The sequence below is a fragment of the Rhinopithecus bieti genome, unplaced genomic scaffold (genome assembly GCF_001698545.2).
Source record: "Rhinopithecus bieti isolate Rb0 unplaced genomic scaffold, ASM169854v2 scaffold_20777, whole genome shotgun sequence".
Lineage (NCBI taxonomy): Eukaryota > Metazoa > Chordata > Mammalia > Primates > Cercopithecidae > Rhinopithecus > Rhinopithecus bieti.
The window spans coordinates 84,032-107,551 of record NW_016810099.1 but is presented as its reverse complement, the minus strand read 5'-3'; the positions used below and the strand labels follow the sequence as shown (position 1 = coordinate 107,551).

At 47.2% G+C, this 23,520-nt stretch overlaps 2 protein-coding genes across 3 annotated transcripts in view; one reads left to right on the top strand and one right to left on the bottom strand.

Moving 5' to 3' along the window:
• The window catches only part of USP18 (ubiquitin specific peptidase 18), a 34,177-nt gene extending 13,910 nt beyond the window's left edge, over positions 1-20,267 (top strand). Inside the window, exons 3-11 of one of the 2 annotated variants that reach the window (XM_017891325.1) lie at positions 476-572; positions 2,419-2,564; positions 9,752-9,831; positions 10,120-10,266; positions 12,037-12,132; positions 12,953-13,120; positions 15,682-15,813; positions 16,325-16,374; positions 19,632-20,267. In XM_017891325.1, the coding sequence (XP_017746814.1) occupies positions 476-572; positions 2,419-2,564; positions 9,752-9,831; positions 10,120-10,266; positions 12,037-12,132; positions 12,953-13,120; positions 15,682-15,813; positions 16,325-16,374; positions 19,632-19,677 (962 nt within the window). In that variant the 3' untranslated portion in view covers positions 19,678-20,267. The remainder of the gene's footprint in view (positions 1-475; positions 573-2,418; positions 2,565-9,751; positions 9,832-10,119; positions 10,267-12,036; positions 12,133-12,952; positions 13,121-15,681; positions 15,814-16,324; positions 16,375-19,631) is intronic. The other variant, XM_017891326.1, reaches the window with a different exon arrangement.
• A 633-nt stretch (positions 20,268-20,900) lies between these two features.
• The window catches only part of LOC108541708 (uncharacterized), a 34,392-nt gene continuing 31,772 nt past the window's right edge, over positions 20,901-23,520 (bottom strand). The window contains 1 exon segment of the mRNA XM_017891321.1: positions 20,901-21,336. Coding sequence (XP_017746810.1) covers positions 21,287-21,336 — 50 coding nt within the window. The 3' untranslated portion in view covers positions 20,901-21,286.

Here is a 23,520-nt window from a genome sequence, read left to right as displayed (position 1 = left end):
CGTGAACCTGGGAGGCGGGGGGTTGGCGGCAGCTAAAAAAACGCCCCCGGACCCCCCCCGCGGGGGGCGCGAGGGGACCCGGCGCTCAAAAAAAAAAAAAATTTAATTTTGTCAACTTTTTTTTTTTTTCGTTTTTGAGACAGAATTCTACTCTTGTTGCCCAGGCTGGAGTGCAGTGGCACAATCTTAGCTCACTGCAACCTCCACCTCCCAGGTTCAAGCGATTCTCCTGCCTCAGCCTCCCAAGTAGCTGGGATTACAGGCACCTGCCATGACGCCCAGCTGATTTTTGTATTTTTTTGTAGAGACAGGGTTTCACCATGTTGGCCAGGCTGGTCTCAAATTCCGACCTCAGGTGATCCGCCCACTTTGGCCTCCCGAAGTGCTGGGATTACAGGTGTGAGCCATGGTGCCCAGCCTTGTCAACTTCTTTACCTAGGCCTTGCCTCAGCATCTTTTTCTCTTCCTCTTATAGGCCTGGTTGGTTTACACAACATCGGACAGACCTGCTGCCTTAACTCCTTGATTCAGGTGTTTGTAATGAACATGGACTTCACCAGGATATTGAAGAGGTAAGGCTGTTCTTCAGGCTGATAAGCGTTTGTACTATTTCTTTTTCTTTTCTTTCTTTCTTTTTTTTTTTTTTTTTTTTGGAGATGGAGTCTCACTCTGTCGCCCAGGCTGGAGTGCAGTGGCGCAATCTCGGCTCACTGCAAGTTCCGCCTCACAGGTTCAAGCGATTCTCCTGCCTCAGCCTCCCAAGTAGCTGGGATTACAGGCGCCTGCCACCACGCCTGGCTAATTTTTTCTATTTTTTTAGTAGAGATGGGGTTTCACCGTGTTAGCCAGGATGGTCTCAATCTCTTGACCTCGTGATCCGCCTGCCTCAGTCTCCCAAAGTGCTGGGATTACAGGCGTGAGCCACCGCGCCCAGCCTGTATTATTTCATTTTTAATATATTCTGTTATTCAGAGTGACTTGAACTTTTTGAGATCTTCTTTCAAAAGTTGGCAGAGGGAAGATCGGCTTCTGCATATTCTGGCCTACACTTTATTTCTAAAACTTCTTAGGTTGGTCTGGGATGGGGCCCAGATATTGGTACTTTTTTTTTTTTTTTGAGACAAAGCCTCACTCTTGTCCCCAAACTAGAGTGCAATGGCACGATCTCGGCTCACTGGAACCTCCGCCTCCTGGGTTCAAGGGATTCTCCTGTCTCAGCCTCTCGAGTAGCTGGGATTACAGGTGCCCACCGGCACGCCTGGCTAATTTTTGTAGTTTTAGTAGAGACGGGGTTTCACCATGTTGGCCAGGCTGGTCTCAGTCTCCTGACCTCAGGTGATCTGCCCGCCTCAGCTTCCCAAAGTGCTGGGATTACAGGCGTGAGCCACCGCGCCCAGCCAGGTATTGGTACTTTTTAAAAGCCCTCTTTGGGTGATTTTTAATGCAGCCAGGGTTGACAGCCACAAACTTGGTTAAAAGAGAGAGTGGGGACTAGACCAAAGTAAGAGAAGCAGTAAGTCAGTGGGCAGTACACATGCGTACACACCCCTCCTTCCACCAACACTAACACAATGCATTCTCTCTCTCTGTCTCTTTCCATAATTCTTTTCCTGCCCTGTGCTCTCTGCTTTTTCCCATCCAAGAAATGCCTGTAATTGAATGAATCATTGCGAAACCACACAGACAGCCCTTCGTGTTGCCTTTCTTCTCAGGACCTGTCTGTAGTTTGGAGAGCTTTAGGCTGGACATTTTGCTGCTTGCCCGAGATGTGGAGCCAGGACCTCGTCCATCTGCCCTCTGCTCTAGCATGATTGCTGCGCAGGGTGCAGAGGGGCTAAGGCAGCGGTCACGCTGATCCCCCTCTCTGGAGGGTCCCCTGTAGAGCAGATTCACTCACATCGTGCTTCTCAACCTTGGCCATTTGAAATAATCTGAGGTGGCCGGGCACGGTGGCTCAAGCCTGTAATCCCAGCACTTTGGGAGGCTGAGACGGGTGGATCACGAGGTCAGGAGATCAAGACCATCCTGGCTAACCCGGTGAAACCTCATCTCTACTAAAAAATACAAAAAACTAGCCGGGCGAGGTGGCGGGCACCTGTAGTCCCAGCCACTCGGGAGGCTGAGGCAGGAGAATGGTGTAAACCCGGGAGGCGGAGCTTGCAGTGAGCTGAGATCCGGCCACTGCACTCCAGCCTGGGCAACACAGCAAGACTCCGTCTCAAAAAAAATAAAAATAAAAATAATCTGAGGAACTGAAAAATTCTGATAACTGACCCCCCACCACCGCCAGAATTCTGGTTTAATTTGTATGGGAGTGGCCTGGATATGGAGATTTAAAATTTCTCCCAACTGATTCCAGTGTGCATCTAGCTTTGAGAACTACACATAAGAAGGTTTCTGGCTGTTCTTGTGTGACAGGATCACGGTGCCCAGGGGAGCTGATGCGCAGAGGAGAAGCGTGCCTTTCCAGATGCTTCTGCTGTTGGAGAAGATGCAGGACAGCCGGCAGAAAGCAGTGCGGCCCCTGGAGCTTGCCTACTGCCTGCAGAAGTACAACGTGCCCAGTAAGACGTCCTCCCACTGGGCTCCTGGCTGCTGATCCAAAGGGGGTGGGAAGCTTAGAGAGAGAGTGAAGAGAGGAACTAACAGGCAGTGAAGCAACCAGAAGCGAGTTAGGTAGCCTGGACCCCTCGGATTACAGAAACATTTGTGTAAGAGGCACACATCTTTGGAGGTGCAGAATTGATATTATTTATGGACATTTTACTTCCATACCTACCCTTTTTCTGCCTCTCAGTAGGGTAAACAAAGGCATCTCCTCCAAGCTTACTCTGCCACAGTTAGGGAACTGCAGGAAAACAAAATGAAGGAATAAAAAAGAGAAAACATATTCTACAAAATAATTCATGAATAGGTTAGGGTTTTTTTTTTTTTTTTTAAATAGCTATGTTGAGATGTGCATCACATACTGTAAAATTCATCCATTTAAAACTATGCAATTCAAAGGTCTGTAGTGTATTCACAGAGTTGTGCCTCCATCATCACAATCTAATTTCATAACATTTTCATCACCCCCAAAAGAAATCCCATACTTATGGGTTTTCCCTTGTGTATAACACATTGCTTTTCTCTTGCTGCTTTCAGAATTCTTTGCCTTTAACTTTTGAAATTGATTACGATGTGTCTTGGCATGGGTTGCTTTAGATCAGTCTTATAACGGTGTCCTTTGGGCTTCCTGGATGTGGATTTCTATTTCCTTCCCTGGGTTGGGAAGTTTTCAGTCATTATAGCTATGTGTTTCTTAACAACAGAGAGATGTTCTGAAAATGCATCAGACAGTGAATTTGTCATTGTGTGGACATCATGGAGTGGACTTACACAAACCTAGATGGGACAGCCTACTACACACCTAGGCTGCTTGTCATGGCCACTGTGCTTATGTGGTCTGCCATTGACCAAAATGTCAATCTGCCGCTTGTGACTGTCATTTCTTTGGATAAGCTTTCTGTCTCCTCTCACTCTCCTCCTTCTGGGACTCTGATAATGCCTATTTTGGTCTGCTTGATGTCCCGTAATTCTCTGAAGAGATCTTCACTTTTTTGGGCCGGGCACGGTGACTCACGCCTGTAATCCCAGCACTTTGGGAGGCCAAGGCGGGCGGATCACAAGGTCAGGAGATCGCGACATCCTGGCTAACACGGTGAAACCCCGTCTCTACTAAAAATATAAAACATTAGCCGGGCGAGGTGGCAGGTGCCTGTAGTCCCAGCTACTTGGGAGGCTGAGGCAGGAGAATGGCGTGAACCCGGGAGGCGGAGCTTGCAGTGAGCTGAGATCGTGCCACTGCACTCCAGCCTGGGCGACAGAGTAAGACTCCTACTCAAAAAAAAGATATCTTCACCCTTTTTCATTCTTTTTCATTTTTGCTCCTGTGAATGATTTCCAGTGACCTACCTTCTAGTTTGCTAATCCTTTCTTCTGCTTGATTTCATCTGTTGAGCTTCTCTATTGAACTCTTATCTGAGTTATTGTATTCTTCAGCTCTATTCTTTCTTTTGAACTTTTTTCTGTCTCTTTGTGGAAATTCTTCGTTCATGCATTACTGTCCTAGACGTGGTAAGCATCTTTGTGATGATTATTTTGAATTGTCTGTAAAGTAAGTCACTTATCTTCATTTCACTGAGGGCATTTTCTGGAGATTTATCTTGTTCTTTTGCTTGGAGCATATTTCTCTGTTTCTTCATTGTTCCTGACTCTGTTATTTTCTTTACTTTAGATAAGAAAAATGCCTCTCCCAGTCTTGTCTCACTGGCCTTGTAGAAGAGACGAACTTACCAAATAACCCTGCCAGACACTCGGAGCGCCTCTTGACCCTTTGTGCTTGTCCAAACTGTCATCTGTGTTCTTAGCTGCCCTCAGGAGATTAGAATGTGTCAAGTCCTGTCAGTGCCCCAGACAGGGGAGATAGAAGCCAGCCCCTTGAGTTGCAGCTGGAGACGTTGGGGCATTAAATGTGTGTTCCAGTTTATTCTATCCTTAAGGAAAAGCTGTGAGCATGCGTTTGTCCCCCACTTGTTCTTCAAAAAGCTGGACAGAGGATCTGTGGCAAGTGCCTGCACTCGTGTTTAAACTGCACACTCCTGCATGCATTGTTTTGCTCTTGTCACACCCAGGGGCCTAGCGAATGCTGGCTCCTCTCTGCTTAGAGATGGACAGGTTGGAAGCTTGGCGCTATCTGTCGAGCAAACGAGTGGGAGCCGCTGTGGCAGTGCTCACCTGCCTGTTCAGGGTCTCAGAGGAGCACTGGTTTCCTGCTCTGTCAGCTCCCAGATGCATGGAAACCCCAGGGCAGCAGCTGCACGTGTGCAGACAGACTCCTTCTAGGGAGAAAGTGGGAGCCGGGCCTTTTTGCCTGTTCATGCTGCACTGGGCCTGGGGGGATGTTTTTTGGTCTCTGTGCCCCTGTGGGACTCACAAATACAGAGCCTTGTCAGCTCCCAAAGCTCGGGGATTGAGGAGCTAGTCCTTCATTTGAGAGGGGTAAATGTTGTGTACTCAGTGTGTGAGGTTAGGGACCTGATTTTATGGAGCAGGGGGTGGGAGAAGGCATGGGACTTGCCCACACACCTGTCCAGACTCCTGGAAATCTATTGGTTACCGGCCTCATTGGCTCCAGGTGCAGGCTAGTTATTACTAGAAGCTCATCCCTTGGGCAACAGCTAGGAGAGCCCGCAGACATACCCTTCCAGGGAGAAACTGGGAGCCTGGCATTTCTGCCTGTTTGTGCTGAGCGCAGGAGCACAGCTGCTGGAAGTGCTCACGTGCCCATTGAAAACTGCCTCTTTGCCCTCTGTGGTCGCAGGGGATTCATAGCTGCTGACCCATGTCTGCTGCCAGAGCTAGGTGAGCTAGCAGCCAAGCCCTTGAGTGGGAACTGCAAAAGCTGGGGCTGCCTATGTGTGGTCCAAACCCTCACCTCTCCAGGAGAAAGCTCGGAGCAGGGATTCCTTTCCGACAGTAAGGTACTGTGTCTAGAGTAGGGCTTGTGGTGCGAGTGTGTCTCAGCTTTTCCAACCCATTGTGATGTGTGGATGTTTTCCCCATTGCCCCCTGTGCAGCCCTCTCTCAGCTGGTATCTCGATTTCTTTCTGAGGGAGTTGATCTGTGTGTAGATGAGAGTTTTTCCATGTGTCCACGGGAGAAGGGAGCACCAGGAGCCTCCTTCTCTACCATCTCGCTTGTGTCACCCTCTGTGATTCTTTGTATACATAGTTGATTTTGATTCACTAATATGTTGTTGAGGAATTTTGCGTTTATGTTCACGAGAGATACTGGTTTCTAGGTTTTTTCTTATAACGTCTGTCTGGTTTTGGTATTAGGATAATGCTGGCCTCAGAGAATGAGTTAGGAAGTGTTCTCTCTGCTTTTGTCTTCTGGAAGAGGTTCTAGGGAACTGGTATAATTTTTCCCATAAATGTTTGGAAGAGGGGCGGGCCCGCGGCGCGGCGCCGGAGGAGGAAGTGGTGAGGTTGTTGCTCACTCAGCGCCTACCGCTGGCTGTTGGGGCTCAGAGAGGGGCCGCAGTCTCTGCGGCTGCGTCGCGCTTCCCTGCAGTCCCCTCCATGTTCCCCGGCGCCACCACTCCCCTTCCTAAGGCCGCCGCTTACCCCGGGGTCTATGGAAGTAATGGAAGGACCCCTCAACCTGGCTCATCAACAGAGCAGACGAGCAGACCGTTTATTAGCTGCAGGCAAATACGAAGAGGCTATTTCTTGTCACAAAAAGGCTGCAGCATATCTTTCTGAAGCCATGAAGCTGAACACAGTCTGAGCGGCTCATCTTTCACTGAATTAAAGGGATAGCCATATGAAACAGGTCTGCCTATCCAAGGAGATGGAAAAGGGCCCAGCGGAAGAAAGATTAAGCCAGCAGAACACAGATAAGGATGTAGCTGCCCATCTTCAGGCATCTCACAAACCCTCTGCAGAGGATGCAGAAGGGCCAGAGCCCCCTTTCTAGAAGTAAGCCTTTCTACAGAGAGTGCCTGCCTTGAGATTCAGGGGATCTTTGACGGGAATCCAGACAATACTATATCTTACTTCAGCAAAAGAGTGAGCCAGCGGAGCCATCTATTGGGAAGCAAAGCCCCAAAGATGATAAAACAATGTATAGAGGAGCAGGCAACAAATTGCAGATTATGGAAGAGGTCCGTCGGAGTTCCTTGTGGCTGAGAATGAAGATTAAGGAAAGAAAATAAAACCACTAAAGCTGAAAGCCAGATGCTAAAAGGTCAGGTAGAAAAGGAGCTGGCATGTAGATGAATGATTTTGTAAGAAACAATCAGGGAGTTATGGAGCTTGCCACCACTCATTCAGAAACTTGCTACAGCCTCTTCAACCTCCGGCAGAGTTCGCAGCAAATACCGGGAAGCCAAGGACATCAATCCCAATCTCCTCCTGGATTTCATCTCCAGAACTTCCCCTTATGGAGTCTCTGGGATATTCTGAAAAGGATTTATGAGTAATTAAAAATGATGAAGGGCACAAGGAAAAGGGGAAAGAGGAAATATACAGTATCACTTATCCAGCAAAAAAAAAAAAAAAATGAAAGGAAAACACATAGAAGGGTCATCACGGAAATGCTTCATCTGGTGGACTGTGGGAGCAGGGCCATTGCCAGGACTTGGGAAAACAGCACTGTGAAAGGCGCCGCATTATTTTCATTCATCACTGAGCTAATGTTCCGACCTTGGAGACACTAAACGCATGGAGGTTCGGTTTCTCTCTCCGATACAAAACCAAATGGTAATACCTGGAATAATTTCTTTCAAGCAACTTATTTTTCTTATTTCAGCGGTTAAATGTAAAAAAGTTATGTGTAATTAATCTTTAATGCATAAATGATAATGCAAAACCTAAAATATATGGTGGCCGGAGGGGTGGCCCTTATATTTGAAACATGCTTTCTATCAGGCATTGACTGTATGCATTTTGTGAATGCAATTTTGTTTGTTTAAATAAGGTGTGTAAGATACACACCTTTAGATGAAACTATATGTGCCACACTTGCATACTCAATGATAACCTCAAGACTATCAGAAGAAATATTTAAATTTCCAATTTTAGAAGAAAGGAAACAAATTATGTATGCTTTTTAAAACAATTTACCAGTTTACTATATTAATCAGGTGCATTTTAAGTTCTAACTTTGTTTTTGTATAGGATTCATTTGAAAAACCAAGGAGGGAAATAACCCTTTGTTTTTAATGATGCAAGAGTGGAAGTACAGCTGTTGGCAGTATTGATGTAAGAAATCAATAAAGTTTAATTTGTTTTTAAAAAAAAAAAAAATGTAATGTTTGGAAGAACCCATCGTTCACTAGTGAACCTATCTGGGTGTAACTGAGTACTCCCATTCTCTAAGAGATAGTTCCATTAGTTTTCTTATGATTTCTTTTCACTTCTCCTCTTCCCATCCCTCACCCCTCACTATGACCGTGTTTCCTGTTTCCTGTTAGCTCTTTAGAAATGCAGATATCACTTTTTTGTCTACCCCTCTCCAGACATTCCCTGCTGGGCAAAAGGAACAATCCGTAAATGGAGGTAGGCTGATGGAGGTTTGACTGAGAACAGGGCAAGTTCTTCCAGCTGATCTTTCCTGAGACTTGGCAGTAGATTTGCAGCCCCAAGCATACCCACCAGTGAACCCTCCCTGCCAGGGGTGGCCTCGAAACTTCCACCTTCTGGGGGTTTGTCTTTCACCCACTAGGAAGGCATGGAGAAAGCGTGCCCACTCGGCCGCTTTTACAATTTACTTCTGCGCAGGAAGGCGCCAACTCAGCTGGGTACATTATAACTGCCCGATAGAAAACCGCCATTGCTCACCCCCCCACCCCCACAACACACCTCATGAAAATGCCCCTTTTTCCTCCAAAGGAGAAATGGCACATTAAAAGGCAGGCTGCGTTGTGCTGCTTCCTCCAAGCTGGCTTCAGAATAAATTCACGTTTGTGTATAAAGCCTTCTTTTGTATCACATTTTTTTTTGTATCAGAGTTAGTTGAACTGCACATGCGGTGAGCAGCTGACCAGCTTTTCGGCTGCAGAAGCACTATGTTCAACTTTCCTTCCGTTCTCAGTCTGGAGAAGCACAATCAGCCTATCTCCAGGTGTATGGATTCTTCCTTTTGCCAGCTCTAATCTGCTATTGACCTCCTCTAGTACAATTTTCATTTCAGTTATTGTTCTCCTCAACTCAAGAATTTCTGCTTGGTTCTTTTTTTACAGTTTTTTCTTTATTGATACTCTTTATTTGTTGAGGCAGCATTTTGGTACTTTCTTTTACTTCTTTTGACATGGTTTTCTTTAGTTCTTTGAACATATTATAACAGCTAAAGTCTTTGTTTAGTAAAGCCAACATCTAGGGCTTCTCAGTGAAAGGTTCTACTGATTGCTGTCTTCCTGTATGTGGCCATACTTTTCTGTTTCATTGTGTGTCTTGTCTCTTTTGTTGGAAAATGAACATTTTAGATAATGTAAGGTGGCAACACTGGACATCAGAGATCCCCACACCAGGATTTGTTGTTGTTGCTGTTTTATTGTTACTGGGCAGTTTATGATTCTATATTTGCCTTCATTGCTTTCTTGCACGTGGCCTTGTGGTCAGCCAGAGGGGAGGGATTGGAGCCCTTTCGGGTCTTACTTGAGCATGCGCCTGGCCTTCTAGATCCTCAGGAATGTATCAGTGCTTTTCAAAGTCCCTGTGGACATCTCATTCCCCAGGCTGAGTGCAGTGGTGACATCACAGCTCACTGTAGCCTCAACATCCTGGGCTCAAGGGATCCTCCTGCTTCAGCCTCCCAAGTAGCTCTGACTACAGGTGTGCACCACTATGCTCAACTAATTTTTAAAATTTTTTATAGAGACGGAGTCTTGCTTTGTTGCCCAGGCTGGTCTCAAACTCCTGAGTTCAAGCGATCCTCCCACCTTGGCCTCCTGAAGTGTTAAGATTATAGGCATGAGTCACTACACCTGGCACTGGACCTTAAGTTTTAAGAGGCGTTCTCAAAAATCAATACCAAACTTACTGTTCATTTATTGATCACCTGTTATGTAGTGCCAACTTAGCCTTGCAGTGGGGTGGAGGGCTAGGAAGAGGCAAAATGATGAGTATTCGTGTATGTCTAGATACCAGGGCATGAGAAGCGACTCTGAAGACCTCACTAATTGGCTGTTCCTTTTCTCTGTGGCTAGTGTTTGTCCAGCATGATGCCGCCCAACTCTACCTCAAACTCTGGAACCTGATTAAGGACCAGATCACTGATGTGCACTTGGTAAGAACCTAGAACCAGAGCACTCAGAAGCTTAAGATGCTGCTCATTTAACTCATTCAGCTGTTGTTCCTGTAGTGTGTAGGGGAATGAGAGTTAATCCACATAAAACACTTATCACAGTTTCATAATATTGTTACTGGTATTATTTTGCACCTTTGTGAGTAGGACAAAGAGCATTAGCGGCTACCATTTCTAGAGCTTCTGTCTCTTGGCTCCACCTTCTGGCAATTGACCTGACCTGGCTTATGGTGGTGTTCCCATCTCACCTCTCTGCTCTCCCTCTTGCAGGTGGAGAGGCTGCAGGCCCTGTATATGATCCGGGTGAAGGACTCCTTGATTTGCCTCGACTGTGCCGTGGAGAGTAGCAGAAACAGCAGCATGCTTACCCTTCCACTGTCTCTTTTTGATGTGGACTCAAAGCCCCTGAAGACACTGGTAAGGGGATTCTCTTGGTATTTGCTGCCCCCGTATGTGTTAGTCCATTTCTGTTGTTATAACTCAACATCTGAGACTAGGTAATTTATTTCTTACAGTTCTGGAGGCTGGGAAGTCTTGGTTGAGGGGCTGCACCTAGTGAGGGCCTGCCTGCTGGTAGGGACTCTCAGAGTCCTGAGGCGAGGCAGTGCAGGGCATCACATGGCGAGGGGGCTGAGCGTGCTAATGTGCCAGCTCGAGTCTCTTTTCCTATTCATATGAAGCCACCAGTCCCACTCCCAGGATAACCCATTAACCCTTTAATCCATGAGTGGATTAATTCATTCATGAAGGCTGTGCCCTCATGACGCAATAATCCCCGCTTTTTTTTTGGAGACAGAGTCTTCCTCTGTCACCCAGGCTGAAGTGCAGTGGCACAATCTCAGCTCACTGCAACCTCCGCCTCTGGTGTTCAAGTGATTCTCCTGCCTCAGCCTCCCAAGTAGCTGGGATTACAGGTGCCTGCCACCATGCCCAGCTAATTTCTGTATCCTTAGTAGAGATGGGGTTTCACCATGTTGGCCAGGCTGGTCTGAAACTCCTGACTTCAAGTGATCCACCTGCTTCAGCCTCCCTGGGATTACAGGCATGAGCCACCTTGCCCTCCCCAATTATCTCTCAAAGGCCCCACCTTTCCATACAGCCACACTGGGGATTCAGTTTCAACATGGGTTTTGGGGAAACCATCGAACCACACAACACAGTGTGACCAACTCCCCCTTGCATCTCTGATCTATCTCTGGCTTCTGAAAAGTCACTTATTTCATTTTCATGGCTCTGGCCAATTTCTCCTTTGTTTTGGCAAAAATGCTTTTCCCTCCTACCTCCACCTCCCTCATACTGCTCCCTTAACAGGAGCTCCCTCCTGTTTTGTTCCTCCAGTCAGCAGGTGCCCTTTGAGATCCTGCCAAATGGACCACACCAGGCCAGGCATTAAGGGGGATATGAGGAGAACCAGAAGAAAAGCTGAAACCCTCAGCTGCAAAGTGTGGGGAGGCTGTACCTGATACAGTTTGGGTCTGTGTCCCTGCCCAGAAATCTCCTGTTCAATTGTAATCCCCAGTGTTGGAGGTCAAGTCTGGTGGAAGGAGATTGGACCATGGGGGAGGTTTTCTCATGAATGGTTTGGCACCATCCCCCATGGTACTGTCTTTGTGACAGTGAGTGAGTTCTCATGAGATCTGGTTGTTTAAAAGTGTGGAGCCAGGTTGGGTGTGGTGACTCACGCCTGTAATCCCAGCACTTTGGGAGGCTGAGGTGGGTGGATCACCTGAGGTCAGGAGTTTGAGACCAGCCTGGCCACCATGATAAAACCCTGTCTCTACTAAAAATACAAAAATTAGCTGGGCATGATGGTGCAGCCTGTAGTCCCAGCTACTTGGGAGGCTGAGGCAGGAGAATCACTTGAACCCAGGAGGTGGAGGTTGCAGTGAGTTGAGATCTCACCACTGCACTCCAGCTCCCCACTTGCTCTCTGAACCTACTTCTCCCGTGTAAGACGCCTGCTCCTGCTTGGCCTTCCGCCATGATTGGGAGCTTCCGTGGCCTCCCCAGAAGCAGATGCTGCCATGCTTCTGGTCAGCCTGTGGAACCATGAGCCAATTAAACTTCTTTTCTTATAAATTACCCGGTCTTAGCTATTGTCTCACAGCAGTGTGAGAACAGAAGAATAGAGTACTCTAGGTGGGAAATACCAACACTGCTTTTTCCCTGTTCTCTTGGATGGGACAGGAGGATGCCCTGCACTGCTTCTTCCAGCCCAGGGAGTTATCAAGCAAAAGCAAGTGCTTCTGTAAGAACTGTGGGAAGAAGACCCGTGGGAAACAGGTACGCATTCCCTAGATCAGACTCAGCTGTCCCTCAGTGCACATGGGGGGATTGGTTCCAGGACCCCTGCTTTTACCAAAATCCACACACCCTCAAGTCACACCCAGTCGGCCCTGTGGAACCCACGCATGGGAAAAGTCAGTCCCTCATCTATGCGGTTGTGCATCTGGGATACTGTATTTTTGATGAGCGTTTGGTTGCAGATGTGGAACTCGTGCCTATGGGGGAGGGCAGACTGTATTTATTTACAACAATTTGTGTATAAGTGGACCCACACAGTTGAAACCCGTGCTGTTCAGGGGTCATCTGTCCTTCACTAGTCTGGGGTTGCCCCCCGTGGATTTCCTGATTTCTCTGATTTCATCAGAGGCCCCGAGGACACCCCATGGTGGGTGAGAAAGGGAATCTGGGTCTGGCTAGTATCTGGGACGCTGGGGTTCTGATATCTAGAGCCGTGGATGTGGCTTCTCATGGTTGCATCACTGAGAGGGACCAGAGGAGGGGTCCTGAGAGCAGCCGTAAGGGCATTTCCCTGGGGGCGAAACCAGCTCCCTGGAGCAGGTGCCGTGGCTCCCCTGGTCCTGGCACCTGTGCAGAGCCCTGTGCCCTGTGCCTCTTGTGGGGGGCCACACCGTGGTAGAATAGCCAGGTTTTGCATTATTCTCAGAGGAGCTCAGCAGATTCAGTGAACAGGAGCCTTAAACTCCGTGATGTCACCCTGCTTCCCTCTTTTTGGGAAGAACGCGTCACTAGCCCGGACATTTCTCTGACTCTCCCATTCCAAGTGGACTTTATCTCCAGAGTGATTTTGCTTTTTCAGGTCTTGAAGCTGACTCATTTGCCCCAGACCCTGACAATCCACCTCATGCGATTCTCCATCAGGAATTCACAGACAAGAAAGATCTGCCATGCCCTGCACTTCCCCGAGAGCTTGGATTTCAGTCAGGTCCTTCCGATGGAGCGAGAGCCCTGTGATGCTGAGAAGCAGGTGGGATCCTCCCGACCTCCTTGCCATCCTGACTCTCCCCAGACGCCTCATCCTTTCCGATTTCCCTTCCTTCACCCCCAGTCTGCTGGGAGCCACCTGTTCCTTAGAGACTGTCCCCAACCTCTAAAGACTTTTTTTTTCTAAATATTGGATTTGTGAGCATGTGCCTCACAGCACTGAGGGACGGAATCCAGAATTCAGTAGGCTCCTTTGGAAATAATGTGGAAGGCCGGGCGCGGTGGTTCAAGCCTGTAATCCCAGCACTTTGGGAGGCCGAGACGGGCGGATCACGAGGTCAGGAGGTCGAGACCATCCTGGCTAACACGGTGAAACCCCGTCTCTACTAAAATACAAAAAACTAGCCGGGCGAGGTGGCGGGCGCCTGTAGTCCCAGCTACTCGGGAGGCTGAGGCAGGAGAATGGCATAAACGCGGGAGGCGGAGCTTGCAGTGAGCTGAGATCTGGCCACTGCACTCCAGCCCGGGTGACAGAGCAAGACTCCGTCTCAAAAAAAAAAAAAAAAAGGAAATAATGTGGAATGTGGAATACATAGAAATGCATAGGCAAACATGTCATTATGGGTTCTTAGTACCAACCAAACTTTCTTCCTCAAATGGCCTGTGCCCACTTTGAGGATAATCATAAAGTAGCCAGTTGAGTGGACCACATTTAATCAGAGTAAAGTTTAATTCACTTGTCCTGAGATAATAACTTACTGAGAGATTCTGAGAAAAAAAGAGACATAAGGCCAGGCAATGTGGCTCATGCCTGTGATCCCACACCTCAAAAGGCTGAGGCAGGAGGATTGCTTGAGCCCAGGAGTTCGAGACTAGCCTGGGCAACATAATGAGACCCCATCTCTCAAAAAAAAAAAAAAAATTAGCTGGGTATGGTAGCACAAACCTTTAGTTCCAGCTACTTGGGAGGCTGACGCAGGAGGATCACTTGAGCCCAGGAGTTTGAGGCTGCAGTGAACTGTGATCTATCACTGTACTCCAACCTGGGTGACAGCACAAGACCCTGTCTCTAAAACAAAAAAAAAAAAAAAAACCTTAAAAAAAAAAAAAAAAAAAAAGAGACACAAATATCTTTTTTCCATAGATTTGAAACGCTACCTAGCAAATTTTGTATTCCCACATGTACGGGTCTATTTTTGGAGTGTCTTTTCTGTTTTATTGGTCTGTTTGGCTATTTATGCTGTAGAACCATGGCATTTAGAAAATTAAGGCCTGATAATATGTTAAAATAGCTCCTATTATAACATGATTTCTTTACCTACTTAGGCCGTGTTCGTTTCATGGGATTCTCTTTTTCTTTCCTTCTAGTTCTTTTTATTTCTACCTGCAGATTCTGCCCAATGCAGTATATTTAAAATTGTTTTTCACTTAAAAAAGACTTTTTTGGCTGGGTGCAGTGGGTCATGCCTGTAATCCCAGCTCTTTGGGAGGCCAAGAGGATTGCTGGAGTCCAGAAGTCAAGCCCAGCTGGACAACAAAGCAAGAATCCATCTTCTTGCAACAACAACAAAAAAGACTTTGTTATGGAACATTACAAGTAGATACCAGGGTGTGTAGTGAAGGAAGAACTAGACAGTGAATCCTCGCTGTAACAGTTACCAAACTCATGGCAGGTCTTGCTTGTCCTGTAACCCACCCTCTTGTTTCACCCAACCCTGTACTGGATTTTTCTGAAGCAAATCCCAGACTTCAAACTGTTTCATTTGTAAACACTTTGTTATGTGTCCCTAAAGAATAAGCACTCGAGAGAACCATCTCCATCTCGTAATTCCTTAACAGCGTCAAATATCTGGTCAACGTTCAGACTTCCTGACTGTTGTATAATCTATGTGGTTTGTTTGAATCTAGATGCAAACAATGCCTACACTTACATTTGATTAAGTTTCTTTCTTTTCTTAAGTTCCTTTTAGATTTCTGGTCCTTTTCTTTTCTTTGCAGTTGATTTGGTTGAAGATTTTTTTAATATGCCAGCACTGGCTGGTTGGTATCATTTAACATGTTCCTCTGACCCTTTTATTACTTGTAAACTAATATTTAGATACATATATTCCCTGCATTTTGTAAAGTCCTGCACAAAGTCTGCAGATGAAAATAGGGATAATTCCAGCCTCCACTGAGTGTGACCCAGCTTTGTGTGTGCCACCCTTGCCGTCCGTCTCCCCTCCGCCTACAAAAGGCTTTTGGCTGGGTGTGGTGGCTCAGGTTAGGGCCATTCCTGGGCTTGTGGAGAAACAGAACTGTGTTCTGATGACCCCACCCCTCCCAGGGGAAAGTTCTAATCTTGCTTTGGCTTTGGGGGCCTCTCTCATGACCTCCTGCCTTCCATCTCCTGTGTGCTGGTGCTCTGCCAAGCTGCTGAGCCTTCGAAGTTCAGGATCTACACTCAGGAAAGCCCCTCCTGGAGGGTGCCCACCAGCCGTGGGTCAGGGCTGTTTTCTAATATTCTGAAGTCCCAGAGTCAGGCCTAGGGTGGGCAGGTATCAGTGTGTGACGCAGTCATGTTTGTGGTGGTGGGTGAACTGTCTCGTGCCTGTCTCTTTCCAGCCTGGAGGGCAGTATGAGCTTTTTGCTGTGATTGCACACGTGGGAGTGGCAGACTCCGGTCATTACTGTGTCTACATCCGGAATGCTGTGGATGGAAAATGGTTCTGCTTCAATGACTCCAATATTTGCTTGGTGAGAAACATCATCCACAATTGCCTCCTGCCCTGGATTGGCCACCTCTAGCAAATGCTGGGCCCGGGACTACGTGGGTCTCTGAGATCAGGACACACTGTGGTCCCGCTGTCTCGGTGTGGGGCCTTTGATGAGGGTTCAAGCCTTTTTCGGCCTGAAGTCCCCATGTGGTTTGCACCTCTGTAAGGGTTCACTTCCCTCCATTTCTAAGTGTTTGGTGCTCTTGGCTCATGCCCTGCGGCTTCCTGCTTCGTGGGAAATGTCTAGAGAGCAAGGAGAGTTAGAAATATGTAAGTTAGGCCTCTGGGATACGCGTGACCAAGTTTAAACACAGGGACGAGGGCGCTAAAAAGACTTCATTGCACATGACGTCCTGCTGCTGATGCTCCAGGCTCTTGGGAGTTGCTAGAGGTCGGCTTGTCTGGAGGATGAGGGGCACGTTATAGGGCCCTGTCCTCTGTGGGTGCTTGTGTCAGCTGGCTGCTTGACCCCGTTTGTTTCTGGCTTCCAGGTGTCCTGGGAAGACATCCAGTGTACCTACGGAAATCCTAACTACCTCTGGTAAGAAACGGATTTGGGTAATGGGAGCCTGATGAGCTCACATAGGGTCCTTGGAGCTGCGTGAAACGCCTGTGGATTCCCCTGTTACTCACATGCTGATGACTCACTGTCCGCCTCATCTCCAACACTCACCCCACCACCCCATGCTTGCCTCACACGTCACACTCCAGGAATATCGAAGTACAAGTAGCTCAAACAGCCGTGCCCTCCCTCTCCCCTCCGCTGCGCGCCCACTTCCTGGCCGTATTGTCCTCTCCTCGTTTACCATCTAGGCCAACTCCCCTCTCATGTTTCATACTCATGGTCTTTTCCTACCCTGAAAAGCCTTTACCGATTCACCCAGATTCGTGGAGGCTTCTTGTATGTTTTTGTTGTTGTTGTTGTTTGTTTTTTGACGGAGTCTCGGTTTGTTGCCAGGCTGGAGTGCAGTGGTGCAATCTTGGCTCACTGCAACCTCCACCTCCCAGGTTCAAGCGATTCTCCTTCCTCAGCCTCCTGAGTAGCTGGGACTACAGGTGCGTGCCAACAGGCCCGGCTAATTGTTTTTTGTATTTTCAGTAGAGATGATGTTTCACCATGTTGGCCAGGATGGTCTCAATCTCTTGACCTCATGATCCGCCCGCCTCAGCCTCCCAAAGTGCTGGGATTACAGGCATGAGCCACCACACCTGGCCTTCTTATATGCCTTTATTGCATTTAAGCATACCTCTTTTACAGCAAAGATTTTTTTTTTTTTTAATTTTATTTTCAGAGATGGAGTCTTGCTTTGTTGCCCAGGCTGGAGCACTGTGGTGTGATCACAGCTCACTGCAGCCTTGAACTCCTGGGCACAGGCAATCTTCCCACCTCAGCCTCCTGAATAGCTGGAACTACAGGCATGCACCACCTGGCCTGGCACATTTTAAAAAAATGTTTGTAGAGGTGAGGTCTCACTCTGTTGCCAGGCTTATCTCAAACTACTGGGCTCAAGCCATCCGTCCATTTCAGCCTCCCAAAGTGCTTGGATTACAAGCATGAGCGCCATGCCTGGCCATCACACTGTTGTTTCTTTTTTTGTTGTTTTTTTGAGACAGAGTCTCGCTCTATTGCCTATGCTGGAGTGTAGTAGCGGGATCTCGGCTCACTGCAAGCTCCGTCTCATGGGTTCACACCATTTTCCTGCCTCAAACTCCTAAGTAGAGGCACGACGCCACCACGCCCACGCCTAGCTAATTTTTTGTATTTTTAGTGGAGATGGAGTTTTCTTTTTCTTTTTGGTTTTTTTTTTTTTGAGACGGAGTCTCGCTCTGTCCGCCCAGGCTGGAGTGCAGTGGCTGGATCTCAGCTCACTGCAAGCATCCGCCTCCTGGGTTTACACCATTCTCTCCTGCCTTCAGGCCTCCCGAGTAGCTGGGACTACAGGGCGCCCGCCACCTCGCCCGCCTAGTTTTTTTTTTTTTTTGTATTTTTTAGTAGAGACGGAGTTTCACAGTGTTAGCCAGGATGGGTCTCGATCCTCCTGACCGTCGTATCCGCCGGTCTCGGCCTCCCAAGTGCTGGGATTACAGGCTTGAGCCACCCGCGTCCGGGCCGGAGATGGAGTTTCACCAGGTTAGCCAGGATGGTCTCGATCTCCTGACCTTATGATCCACCCGCCTTGGCTTCCCAAAGTGCTGGAATTACATGCGTGAGCCACCGCACCTGGCCAATAAATATTTTTATAATCGTTAACTACTGAGGAGAAGCTGGAGAGAAAAAAGGTGGATGAAGTTAAAGCAGAGAGACTTTGTAAGTTTCCTGGCTGAGCTTTGAGATTGTGTATCAGAGATGCTATTGGAGGTGATTTTCAGCTGCAGAGATAGGCCTGGTCATTTGAAAAATAACGGATTAGGTGAAGCTCGCGTTTGAAATCCTCCTCCTACTTTTCATCTTTCTCTCTTGTTTATTCTGAGCATCCGTCTTAGACATCCAATCTTTGTCACTTTGTCGTTGTCATTGATTTCCCTATTATTGAGATCAGAGGTTGGCCGACTTTCTCTGTAAAGGATTGGAGAGAAAGTATTTCAGACTTTGTGGTCTGTACAGTGTCTGTTGCAACCACTTAACTCTGCCCTGTAGAGCAAAAGCAGCCATACACAGTATGTGGGGAGATGAGCATGGCTGGGGTCTAGTTAAATTTATTTGCAAAAAGAGGCTTGGAGACTGGGTGTGAGCTCACACCTTTAATCCCAGCACTTTGGGAGGCCAAGGCAGGAGGATCACTTTAAGCCAGGAGTTCAAGACTAGCCTGGGCAATAAAGCAAGACTCCATCTCTACAAAAATTAAAAGTTATTATAGCTAGGCATGGTGGTACACACCCCTAGTCCTAGCTACTCAGGAAGCTAAAACAGACAGAAGGATCAGTTGAGCCCAGGAACACGAGGCTGCAGTGAGCTACTATTGTGCCACTGCACTCCAGCCTGGTGACAGAGCAAGAACCGGTCTTGTCAAAAAGTAAACAAAAGGCTGAGCACGGTGGCTCACACCTGTAATCCCAGCACTTTGGGAGACTGAGGTGGGCAGATCATGAGGTCAGGAGATTGAGACCATCCTGGCTAACATGGTGAAACCCTGTCTCTACTAAAAATACAAAAAGTTAGCCGGGCATGGTAGTAGGCTCCTGTAGTCCCAGCTACTCGGGAGGCTGAGGAGGGAGAATCATTTGAACCTGGGAGGCGGAGGTTGCAGTGAGCCAAGATTGCGCCACTGCACTCCAGCCTGGGCGACAGGGCAAGACTCCATTTCAAAAAGAAAAAAAAATAAACACAAAAGAAAACAAACAAAACGTAATGCGTATTCTCTCTTATAAATGGGAGCTAAACATTGGGTATTCATTGACTTAAAGATGGCAACAACTGGGAACTGCTGGATGGGGAAGGAGGGAGGGGAGGGGTCGGGTCAAAAACTAACTGTTGGGAGCATGCTCGTATTCACGTGACAAACCTGCACGTGTGCCCGCTGAATCTAAAATAAAAGTTGAAAGTAGATTTTAAAAACCCCGAGGGGTTGGGTTTGGCCTGTAGCTTGTTAACCTCCTCTTTAGATATTAACTAATAGAAACGTAGTGGATATCTTCCCAGGTCGCCTATTTTGTTCCTCTCCGAGGTGATGGATAGACGAAGGCTTGATCCAGCTGCCTGAAAGTTTGCTGACGCTTGTTCTGTCATAGATTAACGAAGCGTTGTTTTCTGACGAAGATTTCATGCCTCTGTGCTGATGTGTCTTCTCTTCTCTCTAGGCAGGAAACTGCGTATCTTCTAGTTTACATGAAGATGGAATGCTAACGGATATGCCCAAACCCTTCAGAGATTGACACGCTATAATTTTCCATTCCATTCCTGGATCTATGGAGTCTTCTGAGTCTTCTAAGAGATTTTGTAATGAGGAGAAGCATCGTTTTCAGACTATGTAACTGAGCCTTATTTATAATCAGGGATATTACCAAAATATTTAACAGTGAGGGTCCTCAGGTCCTGATCAGTCAGAATGGACGCTTTCACCAGTGGACTCGGCCATGTGGCTGCTCAGTCCTGGGTGCTCGCTGCTGTGCAAGACGTTAGCCCTTTAGTTAGCAGGCTATGGGGAGTCCAGGTGCTCCCAGTGGGGAGAGCAGCGGCAGTGGGAGACATCTGGGGGCCAAAGGTCAGTGGCAGGGGGTATTTCAGTGTTTTATAACTGCTATGACCAGATTCGTGTGTACTGGCTGAATATCAGTGCTGTTTGTAGTTTTTCACTTTGAGAATTGACATTAATTCTATATAAATCACGTGTTTAGTAACTGTTATTCATTTATTCAGCAAATATTTATTGATCACCCATTCTCCATAAGATAGTGTGATAAACACAATCATGAATAAAGTTATTTTCCACAAAAGGACTTTGCAGTTTTAATAGGGGGCAGTAGGGCTTGTGCTATAGGAATTCAAAGGCAAGGGAAGTCAATTCTGTCGTGGGGCCCTGGGAGAAGGCTCCAGGCTGAAAGGGTTAGGGTGGAGGTCCCCCATAGGGACAGCGTACACAGTGGACTGGCTGCAAAAGGCCGTGCTCAGCATTCAGACAGCATCCCACACTCAGCTTTTCTCTGCCAGGGAGGCGGGTGGGGAAGGATAGGGATGGGAAGGCAGGTGGAGCTCAGAGTATGGAGGGGATCCAGCGAGGCTCGGAAGTTTGCACCTGATCCGGTGGGTGGTGAGGAACCCCTGAAGGGGCGAGGAGGAGAGGAACAGTCAGCTGTGTTCTGCTTACACTGATCTGCTGCTGGAGTTAGAGACAAACGTGGTGGGAATGGAAAGCCACACACAGTCACTAGCGCCATTCTGGAGGGAGAATGGATGTGGCTGGTGAGAGAACAGGGACCCAAGGAGAGTCCGGCACCAACCTGGGAGGGGAGCCCGGTGGGTGTGGGCACCCCCTCTTTACAGATCAAGTGATAGAGACACTCAGATGTTTAACCCCTTGTTCAAGATTCCATACTTGATAAATGGCAGATCAAACTCCTAACATAAAATGTGGGTCATTTCTTTATTATTTTATCTGTATTGGTTAACGATGATTAGCCATGCAAGAATAAATGATTATTGTAAAATCTTCAAACAATGTAGATATGTAGAGAATCCCTTCCTTGGAGCTTGCCCTTGTCAGACAGGTGTGGATGAGCATCCTGGGGTGGCTATAAAAACTGCCAGAGTCTGGGTTGCTTACAGCAGAAACACATGGTCTCCCAGAAGCCCACATTCAAGGTGACCAAAGGCCTGGCTCCTGGAGGCTCTGGAGGAGAGCCTGTTCCCTGTTTCTCAGCTTCTGCCGGTTGCCAGCAATTGTTGCTCTTCATTCACTCCAGCCACTGCCTCCATCTGCACACAGCCAAAACAGCATATCCTGACGCGCTCAACCTTACAGCCAATGTTTAAAAATATCTGGAACACACAGGGCCATGGGAGTGGCTATTGGAGAAATTTTCATGAAGGGAGAAAGATTATAAGTAAGTTTAAAAATGCTAGTTGTGTTTGTTTTGTCTTGGAGAGGAGGTAAAAGTGGAGGTAAAAATAGAGAGTTTGGTGTAAGGTGGGAAAAGCAAAGGAACCCCGCATGGATGAGCTGAAGGGTGTGATGGGAGAACAGTGGGAAGTACATCTGGGGAAGCAATTGGAACTAGCAGCTAAGCTTAATCACAATCTATCAAAAGGGATTTGTTGGAGAATTAATGTGTGACTAGGAACAGGGAGGTTGTGGGCTTGTCAGCTCGACAGTGGGCACTCAGCTCCATTAACAAATGAGGCCCGTGTGGACAGACAGAATGATGGACAGACAGAATGATGGGCAGGCAGATGAATGCGTGGGTTTTTTTGTTTGTTTGTTTTTTGAGATGGAGTCTCGCTCTGTCACCCAGGCTGGAGTGCAGTGGCACCATCTCGGTTCACTGCAAGCTCCGCCTCCTGGCTTCATGCCAGTCTCCTGCCTCAGCCTCCTGAGTAACTGGGACCACAGGCACGTGCCACCTCGCCCAGCTAATTTTTGTTGTATTTTTTAGAGAGACAGGGTTTCACCGTGTTAGCCAGGATGGTCTGAATCGCCTGACCTCGTGATCCACCCACCTCAGCTTCCCAAAGTGCTGGGATGACAGGTGTGAGCCACCGTGCCGGGCCAAATGTTTGGGTTTTATGTGAAACAGGTCCACTTAGTTGTTGAGAAGACAGTGTTTTAAAGTTCCGTTTTGCAATACTTCAAATAGCTGTTCATTAGCTAAATTGAGCCACATGTAAAATCACTAAGGCAGACACCCAGAGTTCCCACATGAAAATCAAATGTAAACCAGCTGTGACCTACTTCAACGTGATCATCAGAAGCCAGAAGTTGAGCTCCTTTTTGATGTTTAAAGCCTGCATGATATTCACTGTATTATTATTCAGTGTATTACTATTTCCTTCGTGATAGAAATTTGGTGTGTCCCAACTTTCTATTCTGTCAAAACACTGCTACATTGAAAATCCCCATGCACATATTTCTCCTAATTGTGGAAATATTTTACATAAAAGACTCTAGACATGGGATGAGATTCCCAGGTTACTGGAATTTTAAAATAGATGGGTGCTCCCAGATTGCCCTCTTTCAAATTCTATGACCTCGTAAGCTTCCAAGTGTTACGGAGTTGCCCATTTTGAGGAATCTGTGCTAAAAGTACCCAACAATGCTGATGACAATGGTCAGGATGGTCAGGAGGCCGGGAAGACAACAGAGTGATTTAGATCTTAGACAGATCACTGTCGGTGTCTCCACTGGTCCAGCTCTCTCATTCGTTCTTGTGCTATCTTCTCCCTTTCACCAAATAAAATCGCTCCTTGACATCACATGAATCCATGCTATGCTTAATGAGTGTTGGTTAGTAAAATGCCTATGACTAGTAATCTTCATGTGTGCAATTAAATATTAATTCATAAAACACTTCAAATGTAAGCAAATAATAATTAGCAAATGAAAAGTACATCATACCTCAATCAGAAAAAAATCATTCTATCAAAAAGACATTATTTGTGTGATAAAAGAGATTGCCATTTTGTATTTTCTACAAGGCTAAAGAAAACCAAGTCAGCTTATACAAGTGAATTTTAAAAGACTTGTATAAGTGTTTTATATTTTAGGGTGGACATGGTGGCTCACGCCTATAATCCCAGCACTTTGGGAGGCCGAGGTGGGCGGATCACCTGAGGTCAGGAGTTCGAGACCAGCCTGACCAACATGGTGAAACCTCGTTTCTACTAAAAACACAAAAAATTAGCCAGGCATGGTGGCATGCGCCTATAATCTCAGCTACTTGGGATGCTGAGACAGGAGAATCCTTTGAACCTGGGAGGTGGAGGTTGCAGTGAGCCAAGATCACACCATTGCACTCCAGCTTGGGCAACAAAAGCAAAACTCCATCTCAAAAATAAATAAATAAATAAACAAGCCTGGGCATGGTGGCTCATGCCTGTAATCCTAGCACTTTGGGAGGCTGAGGCAGGTGGATCACCTGAGGTTGGGAGTTTGAGACCAGCCTGACCAACATGAAGAAACTTCATCTCTACTAAAAACAGAAAATATTAGCTGGGCATGGTGGCACACGCCTGTAATCCCAGCTACTTGGGAGG